The sequence below is a fragment of the Bos taurus genome, chromosome 7, assembly GCF_002263795.3.
Source record: "Bos taurus isolate L1 Dominette 01449 registration number 42190680 breed Hereford chromosome 7, ARS-UCD2.0, whole genome shotgun sequence".
Taxonomy (NCBI): domain Eukaryota; kingdom Metazoa; phylum Chordata; class Mammalia; order Artiodactyla; family Bovidae; genus Bos; species Bos taurus.
In genome coordinates, this window is record NC_037334.1 from 1,287,688 (window position 1) to 1,305,435 (window position 17,748).

At 39.6% G+C, this 17,748-nt stretch overlaps 1 protein-coding gene across 2 annotated transcripts in view; it reads left to right on the forward strand.

The window, feature by feature from the left end:
- The window catches only part of RNF130 (ring finger protein 130), a 143,530-nt gene that overhangs the window by 103,348 nt on the left and 22,434 nt on the right, over positions 1-17,748 (forward strand). For both annotated transcript variants that reach the window (XM_059888213.1, NM_001099708.1), the window contains exons 4-5: positions 14,185-14,256; positions 16,103-16,185. In XM_059888213.1, the coding sequence (XP_059744196.1) occupies positions 14,185-14,256; positions 16,103-16,185 (155 nt within the window). The remainder of the gene's footprint in view (positions 1-14,184; positions 14,257-16,102; positions 16,186-17,748) is intronic.

A 17,748-nucleotide genomic window follows, 5' to 3' on the forward strand; every position in this document is an offset into this window, starting at 1 on the left:
CCTGCCAGTGCAGGAGACACAAGAGACACAGGTTCTATTCCTGGGTTTGGACGATCCTCTGGAGGAGCACATGGCAACCCACTCCAGTATTCTTGCCTGGAGAATCCCATGGACAGAGGAGCCTGGTGGGCTACGGTCCATAGCGTTACAGAGTCAAACACAACTGAAGTGACTTAGCACACACGCATGATCATATTTAAAGGAGAAAAACTAAATGGTTTTTCCTTAAATTAGGAGCAAGAGATAGATGTGTGCTCTGAAGACTGTTTCCACACTATACTGGAGGTTCTAGCCAGTTCAGTAAGGAACGAGAAAAGAAATGTATCTGTATTAGAAATGAAGTAAAACTATTCATTTGCAGATAACATTATTATCTGTGAAGAAAATTTGATGGAGCTCATTAAAAAGATACTGGAACTAACAGACGGGTTTAACAAGGTTGCAAAGTATCAGATACATTAATGAATTTTCTGTACAAGCAATGAATGGGAATTGAATGTTTAAAATACCATTCTATTAGCATCAACAAGAAATAGCATAAACAGAGAATTCTTAGAGAGCTCACAAAAGATATGCAAGCCTATACAGTGAAAACTATAGAATATTGTTGAGAGAAATAAAAGTTAAATAGATGGAGAGATATACAGTTTTGGGGGGAAGACTCAGTATTAAAATGTCATTTCTCTCCCAGTTGATCTATACATTTAGAGCAATCTCAGTGTGGATCCCAGAAGGCTTTTGTTTTTAATAGAAACTGATGAGATGAACCTAAAATGATATGGGAAAGCAAAAGATCAACAACAACCAAAAGATATAGGAAAAGAAGAAAAAAGTTGGAGTTGACTTCAGATTTGTTACAATGCTAAGAAATCGTCACCCTGTGGTATTTGCTTAATGATAGACAAATAGATATATGGTACCAAACAGTATTCAGATATCGACCCACACATATATGGTCAACTGATTTTTGCCAAATGTAAAAAGCAGTTCAGTGGAGGAAGGGCAGGTGGGGCTAGAACAATTATGTGTCATATGAAAACAACAAAACCAAAAAAACTTTGATCCATACCTTGATCCATATAAAAAGTACTAAAATGAATCAGCGAGCTTCATATTAAAGGCCTACATATAAACTTCTAGAAAGAAAATAGAGGAAACTCTTGTAACATTGGGATAGGCAAAGATTACTTAGATATGACACCAGAATACAACTGACAAATGTAACATTGATAAACTGACATCATCAAAATTAAAAGTTTCCCTGGTGGCTCAGATGATAAAGAATCTGCCTGCAATGCAAGAGACCCAGCTTCAGTCCCTGGGTCAGGAAGATACCCTGGAGAAGGAAATAGTAACTCACTCCAGTATTCTTTCTTGGAGAACTCCATGGACAGAGAAGCCATGGTGGGCTACAGTCCATGGGGTCACAGAGAGTCTGACATGAGTGAGCAACTAACACTTTCACCAGATTTAGAGAAAATATATGGAAAACGAATTCTATTTAGAGTATGTACAGTAATCTCTAGATAGCTCTGTAGTGCAGTGGATAGCACATTGAACTTTTAGCATATGTAAAATACTCTCAAGCCAATAATAAACAATAAACTCTAGACAAACGGGCCCCTTCATGGATCACAGCCTTGTCATGGCGAAGGGGCTTGTGTAATTCAATGAAGCTATGAGCCATACCATGCAGGGCCACTCAAGACAAATAAGTCATAGTGAAGAGTACTGACAAAATGTGGTCCACTGGAGGAGGAAAGGGCAACCCACTCCAGTATTCTTGCTGCAAGAACCCCCTGAACAGGATAAAAAGCAAAACGACCAGAAACCAGAAGATGAGCCCCCCCAGGCAGAAAGATGTCCAATATAAGTACTTGGGAAGCATGGAGAACAATTACTAATAGCTCCAGAAAGAATGAAGCAGCTGGGCCAAAGAGGAAACGACGCTCAGTTGTGGATGTGTCTGGTGGTGAAAGGAAAGTACAGTGCTGTAAAGAACACTATTGCATAGGAACCGGGAATGTTAGGTCCATGAGTAAACTGGATGTGATCAAGCTGGAGATGGCAAGAGTGGAAACATTGACATCTTAGGAATCAATGAACTAAAATGGACGGAAATGGGCAAATTCAATTCAGATGACCATTATATCTACTACTGTGGGCAAGAATACCTTAGAAGCCATGGAGTAATTAACCCTCATAGTCAACAAAAGAGTCCAAAATATACTACTTGGGTGCAACCTCAGAAACCAGAGAATGACCTCCATTCGTTTCCAAGGCAAATCATTCAGTATCACAGTAATCCAAGTCTGTGCCCCAACCACTAATGCCAAAGAAGCTAAAGTTGACTGGTTCTTTGAAGACCTACAACATCTTCCAGAACTAAGACCAAAAAAAGATGTTCTCTCCATAGGGGATTGGAATGCAAAAGTAGAAAGTTAAGAGATATCCAGAATAACAGGCAGGTTTGACCTTGGAGTACAAAACGAAACAGGACAAAGGCTAACAGAATTTTGTCAAGAGAACATGCTGGTGATAGCAAACACCCTTTTCCAACAATGCAAGAGGTGACTCTGCACATGGACATCACCAGTTGGTCAAACTAAAGTCAGGTTGACTATGTTCTTTGCAGTCAAAGATGGAGAAGCTGTGTACACTCAGCAAAAACAAGACTGAGTGTGACTCGGATCATGAGTTCCTTATTGCAAAATTCAGGTTGCAAAAGTCAGGTTGATTATGTTCTTTGCAGTCAAAGATGGAGAAGCTGTATACACTCAGCAAAAACAGGAGCTGAATGTGACTCAGATCATGAGCTCCTTATTGCAAAATTCAAGCTTAAATTGAAGAAAGTAGAGAAAACCACCTGAATGGTAAGACCTAAATCAAATCTCTTAAATGATTATACAGTGTATCACAACAAACTGTGAAAAGTTCTTAAAGAAATAGGAGTACCAGACCACCTTACCTGCCTCCTGAGAAACCTGTATGCAGGTCAAGAAGCAACAGTTAGAACTGGACATGGAACAACTGACAGGTACAAAATTGGGAAAGGAGTATGACAAAGGTGTATATTGTCACCCTTTTATTTAACTTCTTTGCAGAGTACATCATGCTAAATGCCGGGCTGGATGAAGCTCAAACTGGAATCAAGATTACCAGGAGAAATATCAGTAGCTTCAGATATGCAGATGATAAAGCTCTAATGTGCAGAAAGCAAAGAACTAAAGAGCCTCTTGATGAGGGTGAAAGAGGAGAGTGAAAAAGCTGGCTTAAAGCTCCACATTCAGAAAAATAGGATCATGGCATCCGATCCTATCACTTCATGGCAAATAGATGGGGAAGCAGTGGAGATTATGACAGACTTTATTTTCTTGGGCTCCAAAATCACTGCATACGGTGACTGCAACCATGAAACTAAAAGACACTTGCTCCTTGGAAGGAAAACTATTAACAAACCTGGACAGCATATTAAAAAACAGAGACATCACTTTGCCAACAAAGGTACGTATAGTCAAAGCTATGGTTTTTCCAGTAGTCATATACAGATGAGAGTTGGACCATAAAGAAGGCAGAGTGCCAAAAATTTGATGCTTTTGAACTGTGGTGTTAAGACTCTTGAGAGCCCTTCGACAGCAAGGAGAGCCAACCAGTCAATCCTAAAGGAAATCAGTCCTGAATATTCATTGATAGGACTGATTCTGAAGCTGAAGCTCCAGTACTTTGGCCACCTGATGTGAAGAGATGAGTTATTGGGAAAGACTGTAATACTGGGAAAGACTGAAGACAAAAGGAGAATTGGGCAGCAGAGGATTAAATAGCATCACTGACTCAATGGACATGAATTTGAGAAAACTCTAGGAGATAGTGGAGGACAGAGGAGTTTGGCATGCTGCAGTCCATGGGGTCACAAAGAGTCGGACACCACTTAGCAACTGAACAACAGAAAAATTGACCAAAGATTCTAGCAGACACTTCCCCAGAGAAAATATGCAGGTGGAAAATGACTACATGAAAGGATGCTCAACTTCATTAGTCATTATGGAAATGCAAATTAAAACCTCAATTAGATACCACTGCACACCTGTTAGAATCAAATGAAAAAGACTTGGTGTTGGTGAGGAGGAGGAGAAATTGGGATTTTCATACACTGCTGATGGAAATGTGAAATGGTACACTCACTTTGGAAAACATTTTGTCAGTCTCTTAAAAAGTCAGACATGTGAGACTGGCTCTCCATGCAGCCAAAGCCTGGGGCATCCAGAACTTCTGGAACAACTGCCCCTGAGACTGTAGGAGACACCTTGTGTCCCAGCGAGACTCACCACTGTTCCCCATGCCCTGGACTGCTGCCCACACTGCCACCACCAGAGACCTTGGTGAGCAGGGCTCACTGCCTACCTTGCGCTAGGGAGGGACTCGAGCCCCCTGGGGGCTGAATAGGTATTCAGGAACCCGGAGGCATCAGCGTTGATGTCTTCCCTTCTCAATGGTGTTTCTGGTGTCCACCTCAGGAGTCTCCTTGGCCACTCTTGATACACTTGGAAATTAAACAGAGGATACACTGAATATATTTTTCTTGAAATTTTTCATTGTATATGTTCAGTACTAACATAGTGAAGGACAGGCCAAAAGTACTGCAGTAGGTATGGAGAGGCCATGGAATATCCACCAACCAGATAATCATCGCTGGAGTAACTGGAAGCATCTGAATGTACTGTTAAAAAATAGCGGCTCAACACAAATCACTGCACCAACCTTAGGAGGGCAGAAACCTACAGGAAGAAAGACTTCAACATTGAAGCCTGGGAAAAGAAGAGCTCAAACACAGTAAGTTAAAATAATAATAATAATGAAAAGGCAGAGAAATACTACACAAATGAAGAAGCAAATTAGAAACATAGAAGTCCAAATAAATGAAGAGGAAATAGGCAAACTACATGAAAAAGAATTCAAAATAATGATAGTAAAGATGATCAAAAACCTTGAAAACAAAATGGAAAAAAATGCAAGAATCAATTAGCAAAGACCTAGAAGAATTAAAGAATAAACATACAGAGACAAACAACACAGTTACTGAAATTTAAAATACTCTGGAAGGAATCAATAGCAGAATATCTGAAGCAGAAGAACAAATCAGTGAGCTGGAAGATAGAATGGTGGAAATAACTTGTGAAGAGCAGAATAAACTAAAAAGAATGAAAAGAACTGAGGATAGTCTCAGAGACCTCTGAGACAATGTCAAACACACCAACATTTGAATTAACAGGGGTCCCGGAAGAGGAAGAGAAAAAGGGTATGAGAAAATTTTTGAAGAGATTATAGTTGAAATTTTCCCCAGCATGGAAAAGAAAATAGTCAATCAACTCCAAGAGGCACAAAGAGTCCCATACAGGATAAGCCCAAGAAGAAACACACCAAGACACATACTAATCAAATTAACAAAGACTAAACTCAAAGAAAGAATATTAAAAGCAGCAAGGGAAAAGCAACAAGTAACGTACAAGGGAAACCCCGTACATTTAAGAGCTGATCTTTCAGCAGAAACTCTGCAGGCCAGAAGGGAATGGCTGGATATAATTAAAGTACTGAAAGGGAAAAATCTACAACCAAGATTACTGTACCCAGCAAGGATCTCATTCAAAATTGATGGAGAAATAAAAAGCTTTTCAGACAAGCAAAAGTTAGAGAGAATTCAGTCCTACCAAACCAGCTTTACAACAAATGTTAAAGGGACTTATATAGTCAAGAAATACAAAAGAAGGAAAAAGATCTATAAAATCAACCCCAAACAAGAAAATGGCAATAGGAACATATATATCAATAATTACTTTAAATGTAAATGGATTAAATTCCCCAACCAAAAGACACAGACTGACTGAATGGGTACAAAAACAAGATACATATATATGCTGTCTACAAGAAACCCACTTCAGACCTCAAGACACATACAGACTGAAAGTGAGAGGATGGGAAAATATATTCCATGCAAATGGGAAGCAAAAGAAAGCTGGAGTAGCAATCCTCATATCAGATAAAATAGACCTTAAAGAAGATTACAAGAGATAAGGAAGGGCACTACATAATAATCAAGAGATCAATCCAGGAGGAAGACATAAAAACTGTACATATCTATGCACCCAACATAGGAGCACCTCAATACATAAGACAAACACTAACACATAAAAGGAGAAATTTACAGTAACACAAAAATTGTAGGAGATTTTAACACCCCATTCACACCAATGGACAGATCATCAAAACAGAATATTAATAAGGAAACACAGGTCTTAAATGATACATTAGATGAGATGGATCTCATTGATATTTTCAGGACATTTCACCCAAATGCAGAAGAATATACCTTTTTCTCAAGTGCACATGAAACATTCTCCAGGATAGACCACATCTTGAGTCACAAATCAAACCTCAGTAAGTTTAAGAAAATTGAATTCGTTCAAGCATCTTCTCTGACCACAATGCTATGAGACTAGGTATCAATTACAAGAAAAAAACTGTAAGAAACACAAACACATGGAGATTAAACAATACATCTCTAAATAACCAACAGGTTACTGAAGAAATCAAAAGGGAAATCAAAAAATTTCTCGACTCAAATGACAATGAAAACACAGCAACTCAAAACCTATGGGATGCAGCAAAAGCAGTCCTAAGAGGAAAGTTTACAGCAACACAATCCTACCTCAAGACACAAGAAAAACATCGAACAGACAACCTAACTTTACACCTAAAACAACTGGAAAAAAGAAAAAAAAAAAATTAGTAAAAGGAAAGAAATAATAAATGTCCGAGCAGAAAGAAATGAAAGAAACAATAGTAAAGATTAATAAAAGTAAAAGCTGGTTCTTTGATCAGATAAACAAAATTGACAAACTTTTAGCCAGGATCATTAAGAAAAAAATAGAGAAGAATCAACAAAATTAGAAATGAAAAAGAGGTTACAACAGGCAATGCAAAAATACAGAGGATTATAAGAGACTATTATGAACAACTATATGGCAGTAAAATGGATAACCTGGAAGAAATGGACAGATTCTTAGAAATGTTCGATTTTCCAAGACTGAACCACAAAGAAATAGAAATTATGAACAACTCAGTAACAAGCACTGAAATTGAAGCTGTGGTCAAAAATCTACCAAAATACCAGATGGCTTCACAGGAGAGAATTCTGTCACACATTTAGAGAAGAGCTTTCGAAAAAGTGCAGAGGAAGGAACACTTCCAAACTCATTCTACAAGGCCACCATCACCCTGATACCAACACCAGACAAAGACAACACAAAAAAAGGAAGGCTACAGGCCAATATCATTGATGACCATAGATGCAAAAATCCTCAACAGAATATTAGCAAACAGAATTCAGCAACAAATCAAAAAGTTCAGACACCATGATCAAGTTGGGTTTATTCCAGGGATGGAAGGATTCTTCAATATATGCAAATTAATCAATGTGATACCATATTAAACTGAAAGATAAAAACCGTATGATAATAGATAAAGAAAAAGCCTTTGATAAAATTCAAACCCATTTATGATTCAGTTCATTTCAGTCAGTCGCTCAGTCGTGTCCTACTCTTTGGGACCCTATGGACTGTGGCACGCCAGGCCTTCCTGTCTATCACCTGGAGTTTACTCAAACTCATTTCCATAGAGTCGGTGATGCCATCCAACCATCTCATCCTCTGTCATCCCCTTCTCCCGCCTGCAATCTTTCCCAGCATCAGGGTCTTTTCAAATGAATCAGTTCTTCTCATCAGGTGGCCACAGTATTGGAGTTTCAGCTTCAGCATCAGTCCTTGCAATGAATATTCAGAACTGATTTCTTTTAGATGGACTGGTTGGATCTCCTTGTAGTCCAAGGGACTCTCAAGAGTCTTCTCCAACACCACAGTTCAAAAGCATCAATACTTCAGTGCTCAGCTTTGTTTATGGTCCAACTCTCATATCCATACACAACTACTGGAAAAATCATAGCTTTGACTATACAGACCTTTGTTGGCAAAGTAATGTCTCTGCTTTTTAATATGCTGTCTAGGTTGGTCATAACTTTTCTTCCAAGGAGCAATTATCTTTTAATTTCATGGCTGCAGTCACCATCTGCAGTGACTGCAGATTGGAGCCAAAAAAAATAAAGTCAGCCACTGTTTCCACTCTTTCCCCATCTATTTGCCATGAAATAATGGGACTGGATGCCATAATCTTAGTTTTCTGAATGTTGAGTTTTAAGCCAACTTTTTCACTGTGACTCCTCTTTCACTTTCATCAAGAGGCTCTTTAGTTCTTCTTTGCTTTCTGCTATTAGAGTGGAGTTATCTGCATATCTGAGGTTATTGGTATTTCTCCTGGCAGTCTGGATTCCAGCTTATGCTTCATCCAGTCCAGCATTTCTCATGATGTCCTCTGCATATAAGTTAAATAAGCAGGGTGACAATATATAGCCTTGACACACTCCTTTCCCTGTTTGGAACCAGTCTTTTGTTCCATGTCCAGTTCTAACTGTTGCTTCCTGACCTGCATACAGATTTCTCAAGAGGCAGGTCAGGTGGTGTGGTATTCCCATCTCTTTCAGAATTTTCCACAGTTTATTGTGATCCACACAGTCAAAGGCTTTGGCATAGTCAATAAAGCAGAAATAGATGTTTTTCTGAAACCCTTTTGCTATTTTGATAATCCAATGGATGTTGGCAATTTGACCTCTGGTTCCTCTGCCTTCTCTAAATCCAGCTTGAACATCTGGAAGTTCATGGTTCACATATTGCTAAAGCCTTGCTTGGAGAGTTTTGAGCATTACTTTACTAGCATGTGGAATGAGTGCAATTGTGTGGTAGTTTGAGCATTCTTTGGCATTGCCTTTCTTTGGGATTGGAATGAAAACTGACCTTTTCCTGTCCCGTGGCCACTACTGAGTTTTCCAAATTTGCTGGCATATTGAGTGCAGCACTTTCACATTATCTTTTAGGATTTGAAATAGCTCAACTGAAATTTCATCACCTCCACTAGCTTTGTTTGTAGTGATACTTCCTAAGGCCCACTTGACTTCACAGTCCAAGATTTCTGGCTCGAGGTGAGTGATCATCCCATCATGATTATCTAGGTCGTGAAGATCTTTTTTTGTATAGTTCTTCTGTGTATTCTTGCCACCTCTTCTTAATATCTTCTGCTTCTGTTAGGTCCATACCATTTCTGTCCTTTATTGTGCTCATCTTTGCATGAAATGTTCTCTTGGTATCTCTAATTTCCTTCAAGAGATCTCTAGTCTTTCCCATTCTATTGTTTAAAACTCTTCAAAAAAATGGGAACCTAGAACCTACCTCAACATAGCAAAGGCCATATATGATAAGCCTAGAGCAAACATTATTCTCAATGGTGAAAAACTGAAAGCATTCCCCCTAAGATCAGGAACAAGACAAGGGTGTCCACTTTTACGACTGTTATTCAGCATAGTTCTGGAAGTCCTAGCTATAGCAATCAGAGAAGAAAAATAAATAAAAGGAATCCAAATCAGAAAAGAAGAAGTCAAGCTCTCACTGTTTGAATATGACATGATATTATACATAGAAAACCCTAAAGAAAGTTTCAGAAAGTTACTAGAGCTAATCAGTGAATTTAGCAATGTTGCAGGATACAAAATCAATATGTAGAAATCCCTTGCATTTCTATATACTAACAATGAAAAATCAGAGAAATTAAGGAATCAATCCTTAATCAATTCACCATTGCATCAAAAAGAATTTAATATCTAGGAATAAACTCACCTAAGGAGACAAAAAGAACTGTAAACAGAAAATTATAAGACACTAATGAAAGAAATCAAAGATGACAGAAACAGATGAAGAGATATTCCATGTTCCTGTAGAAAGAATCAATATTGTGAAAATGACTATTTTACCAAATGATACAGATTCAGTGCAATCTCTATCAAATTACCAATGACATTTTCCACAGAACTAGAACAAAAAATTTCACAATTTACATGGAAACACAAGAGACCCCAAATAGCCAAAGCAGTCTTGAGAAAGAAGAGTGAAGCTGAAGGAATCAACCTTCCTGACTTCAGATTATACCATAAAACTACAGTCATCAAGACAGTATGGTACTGGCACAAAAACAGAAATATTGATCAATGAAACAAGATAGAAAGCCCAGAAATAAACCCATGCACCTGTGGGTACCTTATTTTTGACAAAGGAGGCAAGAATATATTATGGGGCAAAGACAGCCCCTTCAGTAAATGGTGCTGGGAACACTGGACAGCTCCATGTAGAAGGATGAAATTAGAACACTTCCTAATGCCATATACAAAGATAGACTCAAAGTGGACTAAAGACCTAAACGTAAGGCCAGAAACTATAAAACTCTGAGAGGAAAACGTAGAACACGTGATGACATATTCAAAGCAAGATCCTCTATGACCCACCTCCTAGTGTAACAGAAGTAAAAACAAAAGTAGACAAGTGGGACCTGATTAAACTTAAAAGCTTTTGCACAGCAAAGGAAACTATAAGCAAGGTGAAAAGACAGCCCTCAGAATGGGAGAAAATAATAGCAAATGAAACAGCTAACAAAGGATTCATTCCCAAGATATACATGCAGCTCATACAACTCAATACCCAAACAACAAACAACCCAATCAAAAAGTGGGAAAAAGACCTAAACAGACATTTCTCCAAAGAAGACATACAGATGGCTAGCAAACACATGAAAAGATGCTCAACATCACTCATTAGAGAAATGCAAATCAAAACTACAATGAGATATCACCTCACACTGGTCAGAATGGCAACATCAAAAAGTCTATAAACAATAAATGCTGGCGAGGGTGTGGAGAAAAGGGAGCCCTCTTGCACTGTTGGTGGGAATGTAAATTGATACAACCACTATGGAAGACAGTATGGAGATTCCTTAAAAAACTAGGAATAAAATCACCATATGACCCAGCAATCCCACTCCTAGGCATATACCCTGAGGAAACCAAAATTGAAAAAGACACATGTATCCCATTGTTCATTGTAGCACTGTTTACAATAGTAGAACATGGAAGCAACCTAGATTTCTATTGACAGATGAATGGATAAAGAAGTTGTGGTATGTATACACAATGGAATATTATTCAGCCATTAAAAGGAACGCCTTTGAGTCAGTTCTAATGAGGTGGATGAACCTAGAACCTATTATACAGAGTGAAGTAAGTCAGAAAGAGAAAGATTAATATCATGTTCTAATGCATATATATGGAATCTAGAAAAATTATAACTGAAGAGTTACTTACAGGGCAGCAGTGGAGAAACAGACATAGAGAACAGACATGGACATGGGGAGAGGGGAGGAGCAGGTGAGGTGTATGGAAAGAGTACCATGGAAACTTACGTTACCATATGTAAAATAGGTAGCCAACGGGAATTTGCTATATGGCTCAGGAAACTCAAACAGGGGCTCTGTATCAACCTAGAGGGTGCGATAGGGAGAGAGGTTCAAAAGGGAGGGGAATATATGTATACCTATGGCTGATTCATGTTGAGGTTTGACAGAAAACAACAAAATTCTGTAAAGCAATTATCCTTCAGTAAGAAAATTAATTAATTTTTAAAAAGTCAGACATGCCTGCCATATTAGCCAGTCTTCCCTGCTGCATAGCTGTTTGACCCAGCAGAAAGGAAGCACAGATCCTTACAAAGACCTGTGTACTGTTTGAATATAAAGTATATTGTTTGTTTTTAGCTTTATTTATTACCACCAAAACTGCCTCATCAACAGGGAAAAGGGTAAATAAGTTGTGGTACAATGGGATACTACATAGCATAAGAAAGAAGTGAACTATTGATGCATGCGGCAACATGGGTTAATCTCAGGGTAATTATGCTGAGTGAACGAAAGCATACAGAAAATAGTATACACTATCATTCCATTTACATAAAACTCCCAAAAATATAAACCATAGTAGCAGAAAGTAAGTCATAGGGGATGAAGTGAAAGGATGGCAGGAAGAAGGAATTAGGAAGAGACACAAGGAAATTTGGGAAGGATGATAGACTGTTGATTATTGTAATGCTTTCATGGGTCAAGTTAAAACTTCAAATTGTACACTTTATGCAATTTAAGTCAGTTATGTTTCCATAAGGCTGTTTTTGAAATATGTGTATGTATGCATGTGTATGTATGAATGCATGTATGTGGTTGAGGGGACTCGTAGATTAAAGGAGACTTGAGAGACATAGCAAGCAAATGCCATGTTTAGACTTTGCTGTATCCTGATTCAAGCAAGCCAACTATAGTATGACATTCTGGAGACACTTGAGGAAATAGTTTGAGTGTTAGATTATGTTGATTAATTATTGTTAATTTTGTTAGGTAAGACAGTAGCACCAAACAAAAGCCCGTATCTGTTAGACATAGTTCACTTGGTATGAGTTTATGGGTGAAAGCATACAGTGTTTGTGATGTGCCTTTGAAATCCTCTAGGACAGTAATGAGAGGGGAATAGATGAAAAATATAGTGAAATATTGATAATTGAAACTCAATGATGAGTACTTTAAAGGTCCATTAAATTCTTTTTTCTTTTGTGTACTTTGAAGTTCGTCCTAAAATTTTCTGTTGTTTTTGTTTCATCAGGATAAAATCCAAGGTCTCCCTCGTTTTAGCCTCTGTCATACCACTACAGCCCCATCATCTGCCTCCTATCACAGTTTAGGATCTGGTTATATGCAAGGTGGGGAGGAGGCCATGGCACCCCACTCCAGTACTCTTGCCTGGAAAATCCCATGGATGGAGGAGCCTGGTGGGCTGCAGTCCATGGGGTCGTGAAGAGTCGGACACGACTGAGCGACTTCACTTTCACTTTTCACTTTCATGCATTGGAGGAGGAAATGGCGGCCCACTCCAGTGTTCTTGCCTGGAGAATCCCAGGGACAGGGGAGCCTGCTGGGCTGCCGTCTCTGGGGTCGCACAGAGTCGGACACGACTGAAGCGACTTAGCAGCAGCAGCAGCAGCATATGCAAGGTGACCATCTGTCCCAGTGTGCCTGCAGTCTCGGTTTGCACCTGTTGTCCCAGTATAATTATTAACAGGGTCCTCTCACTCTCAGAACATTCTAATATGAGTAATAAAATATATGCTCACCATAGTTACAGTTATATCAGTCTGTAATTTCCCTCACATACCTGTGCCTCTTACCTGTTTGTCTTTACTGGACTAGTCCTTGGTCCAGAATCCCCCTTCCTGTCCCAATGCTTTCTTCATCTAACTCCTTCCTACTCTTTTCCAAGCCTTAGAGATTTGCCTGATTTAACTCTCTTAAATAAATGAGAAAAACTCAAACTCAGAAAGGTGAATGTACCTTCCTAAATCGTGGAGCATAGCAGTGGCAGTCAGAAGCAGAGTTCATGACTGCATCCCTTCCCCCACACACTGATCTTGATAAGCAGTTTTAAGGAGTTTTTGAGATATCCTTTCACAAAGACAGAGCTTGTGTGTCTAATAATTAGTGTGTCACCCTTGGAGCAGAAAAAGAAAGCTATTGGAACAGTGGCAGTAGCTCTGACGTGTGTAAGAACTAGATACTGATAATGTTAGAAATGTTTGTTAGATACAAAATGCATTGGTGATTATGACACCTGGCTTTTTTTTTTTTTTAACTATATACACTTTTTTACCAGAATGCTAAATCTGTGGAGAAACTGCCAGTTTTTCTAGCTTTTTAACTGCTTTCTTGGAATCCTTTCATATGATATGACTTTGAAAGTAATGTAGGATAATAGGACTTTATATATTTATTTTAAAATAAAGAATATCATCTAGTGAAGTGAAGTAAAAGTGAAGTCGCTCAGTCGTGTCCGACTCTTTGCAACCCCATGGACTGTCACCTACCAGGCTCCTCCCTCCGTGTATTCTCCAGGCAAGAGTTCTGGAGTGGGGTGCCATATCATCTAGAGTATATCTTAAAAGTTATCACAAGAAGGAAAAAGGTCTGTCTGGTGATGGATATTGAGTTATTGTGATCATTTCAAAACATAATACAAGTATTGGATCATTGTGTTGCATACCTGAAATTAATATAATGCGTATATCTATTATAACTCAGTAAAAATTTTAATAAAGTTTGCTGAAATAAGAAAAATCCAGAGATTTTGCACTTAACATCTGTTTTTCTTTGCTATTTTCATAGCGTCGTCTTGGAGATGCAGCCAAGAAAGCCATCAGCAAATTGACAACCAGAACAGTGAAAAAGGGTGATAAGGTACAGTAATGAAACCTCTTTAGCACTGTAAAAACAGTGAAGTATTTTGCTTTTTATTTGGTAGGTGACAATACATACTGACCATTTGTGTCTCCTCCATTAGATTTTCCTTTTACTTCAAGCATACTATCTAATGCTTTATTGTAAACTAACTTCTCTTGGAAATCTTATTCTTAGTATGCCTGTCATCTGGAGATCCTCCTTACAATTTTCTAATTTCCCTGGACTTTTAATGCTCTTATCATCATTAGCTTCACTGGACTACTTATAATTTCCCTAGCTGTGCTCTTCAACACTTTTCTTCTGCTAAAACCTAGCGTACTTTGGGGTTCTTCTGTAAAGAGCCAGGAATGTGCATTCTCTTCCTGTGCTTTCTAAGACTTTGCATCTCTCTTTTATGTTTTAATTCTTCACAGTTCGTGGAGAACTGGAGACCCACATTCAGGGGGTGGTGGTTAACATGGCACTTCCTGTACAGGTGGCTAAGCAGTTTGAAAGAAGGGCACAGTTTACTAGAGTTGGGCCTGGAAGCTTACAGGGAATAAATCATAGAGGCAGTGATAGAAGCTATCTGTGGCTGAAATTGCTAACCCCAGTTCTTCAGTCAGATCGCAAAACTTGGTGGAGTCCTGCTTCTGCTTTCTGTGGACAAAAATAGCAACTTAATGTGAGACCCTATATTCAATATATTCAAGGCTATCTAGAATTTAAAAATTGTGTCTCTGAAGGCATAAAAACCAAACCTGTCTTCTGCTAAAAACCAACTCTAATTTTTTATCGAAGAACTCTGGAAGGATAATTACAGATAATTCTCCATCCTCTTAAGTTTTACCACTTTCTTGACTTTACTCATTTTTATTCCCACTTCCTTGACACCCTACATCTAGTTTCCCCTGTCACAGCTCCAAACGGTAGAAATATTTTCAGTGAACTTCATGGTACACGAAGGAAAAAATTAAAAATACTTGCAGAAAATATATGCAGCATCTCAACAACTGTACTTCATGCCAGAGGAGTGATTGCCCATATAAATGCTTTTTTGATCTGATAGCCTTCAGCTGCCACATTAATTTGAATTTCTCTGGAGCTCATTCAGCTTATGCATCCTACTTTGTCCCCCATGCTAACCATCTTTCCTTGTTAAAGCCAACACTTTTCACAGTTTGTGTCTCCTACACCTGTCAACAGCTGTCCTGCTGAGTTTCAGTCCAAGGGGCAGTGACGCAACAAACAGTGCTGCCTTTCCTGGTAGTGCTCTGTTTCATGACCGGGCAGGGGAACCCTTCCCCAGTCCAGAGGAGGCAGAGATCAGTTACCCTTGTTGACCAAACACCTGGCAGACTCTTCCTGAACCTTGATCAAGACCTAGTGTAGAGTCAAATCCATGGCTGTTCTCTGTCCCAGATCTCCCATCCTTGGGCCAGGTCTTGTGGTGGCTCACCATCTTTCCTGCCGGTACTTAATTTTGTGGTGAGATGAGTGTCCTGATAAGGAAAACATACTCAGAATACTGACGCAGCCGTAGTGGGGAGAAGATGGTCCAAGGTGATGGCTGGTTTTTATATCTTGAAAAACGTTATTATTCTGATTTCTAAGATATTTCACAAACAGAATTAGTAATAATTGTTATACTGTAGTTTAAAAGCAAAATAGATTGGCCCGCATACAATTTGGGTTGACACAGTTAAGCAGTTGGAAACATACTACGTTTTTTTATAACCTTTCATTCTATAATCGCCTGTTTACCATAGTTGCCACAGGAGAAATTTTAGCTGGATTGTATGTCCTCCATTTAGGTACTTTTAGGAGTAGTGTGTAACTTTTGTTCCCATGCCTTGTGTTTCAGGAAACAGACCCAGACTTCGATCATTGTGCAGTGTGCATAGAAAGCTATAAACAGAATGATGTTGTCCGGATTCTGCCCTGCAAGTATGTCGGCTTTCTTTGTTTAAAAGAGAATGGTACTAATGTGATTTGTGTATCTCCCTTTTGGAGTGGGTATCCATTTGCTTTTGAGAGCCATTCTTACCCACAACTTTTCTGGTGGGAAGAGGCCTGGCTGCACACTGAATGTAGTGGTATACAGAAATAATACGGAAGGACATCTTTACGCTGGCCCTGCCATTTCTGAGTTGTGTGGCCCTGGCAGCTCTACTGCAGACTTCAGCAAGAAGTGATTGCAAACCTTCTCTAGTTAAGAGAAAAATGGGTGGGGTGCATCAGTAGCCTAAAAGCAGTAAGGTCAAGAATTTTTATTTCTGTGCTTTCTGTGGACTTTATTTCTGTAGATTTCAGATCTAGCCACTGATCCTCTCCTTCTCAGACCAAGGGTTCATCACTAGTCTCTCCAGTAACGCCTCAGTCCACTTGGTACTGGGTACCAGAACGCTGCGTTGGCAGGTGGCTTCTTTACCACTAGGCCACATGGCAGAAAGTGAAGAGGAACTAAAGAACCTCTTGATAACGGTTAAGGAGGAAAGTGAAAGAGCCAGCTTAAGACTAAATATTAAGTTAAGATCATGGCATCTGGCTCCATTACCGTATGCCAGATAGGAAGGGAAAAGATGGAAGTAGTGACAGATTTCTCTTCTTGGGCTCCAAAATCACTGCAGATGGTGACTGCAGCCATGAAATCAGAAGACTGTTGCTTCTTGGCAGGAAAGCGATTGACAAACCGAGACAGTGTGTTGAAAAGCAGGGATATTATTCTGCCGACAGGAGTCCGTATAGTCAAAGTTATGGTCTTCCCAGCGGGCAGGTATGATTGTGAAAGCTGGACCGCAAAGAAGGCAGAATGCCAAAGAATTTATGCCTTTGAACTGTGGTGCTGGAAAAGACTCCTGGAAGTTCCTTGGACATCGAGGAAATCAAACCAGTCAATCTTAAGGTAGATCAATCCTGACTATTCACTGGAAAGACTGATGCTAACGCTGAAGCTTCAATATTTTGGTCATCTGATGCACACAGACGACTCATTGGGAAAGTCCCTGATGCTAGGAAAGATCGAGGGCAGAAAGAGACAAGAGCATCAGAGGATGACATGGTTGGATGGCATCACCGATGCAGTGAACATGAGAGATGTGAGAGACGGGAGGCCTGGCATGCTGCAGTTCATGGGGTCACAAAGAGTCAGACGTGAGTGGGCAACTGAGCAACAACCAGAAGTCTAGGGCTTGGGTTAAGTCTTTGACTGGCCTTGGCTGTGTGAAGTGGGGGGACTGCTGTGTGCTGTGTGCCTGCCCCAGGTCAGGCACTCTGCTCTGTGCAGTTTGCATCTGCTGTCTCCCCGCTGTCCAGTGAGGTGTGGGGAAGCCGGTAGTGGAGCTTCCAGGGTCAGGGTCACACGACTCAGAAATGGCAGCGCTGGTGTAAAAATGTCCTTCTGCATTATTTCTGCTCTTTACATAGGGCCACATGCCTCCCTCAGAAAGGAGGATGTTTGCCTGCACTTTGATGCCCACAAAAGAGCGTGTGGATTTCTACCATGGTGCT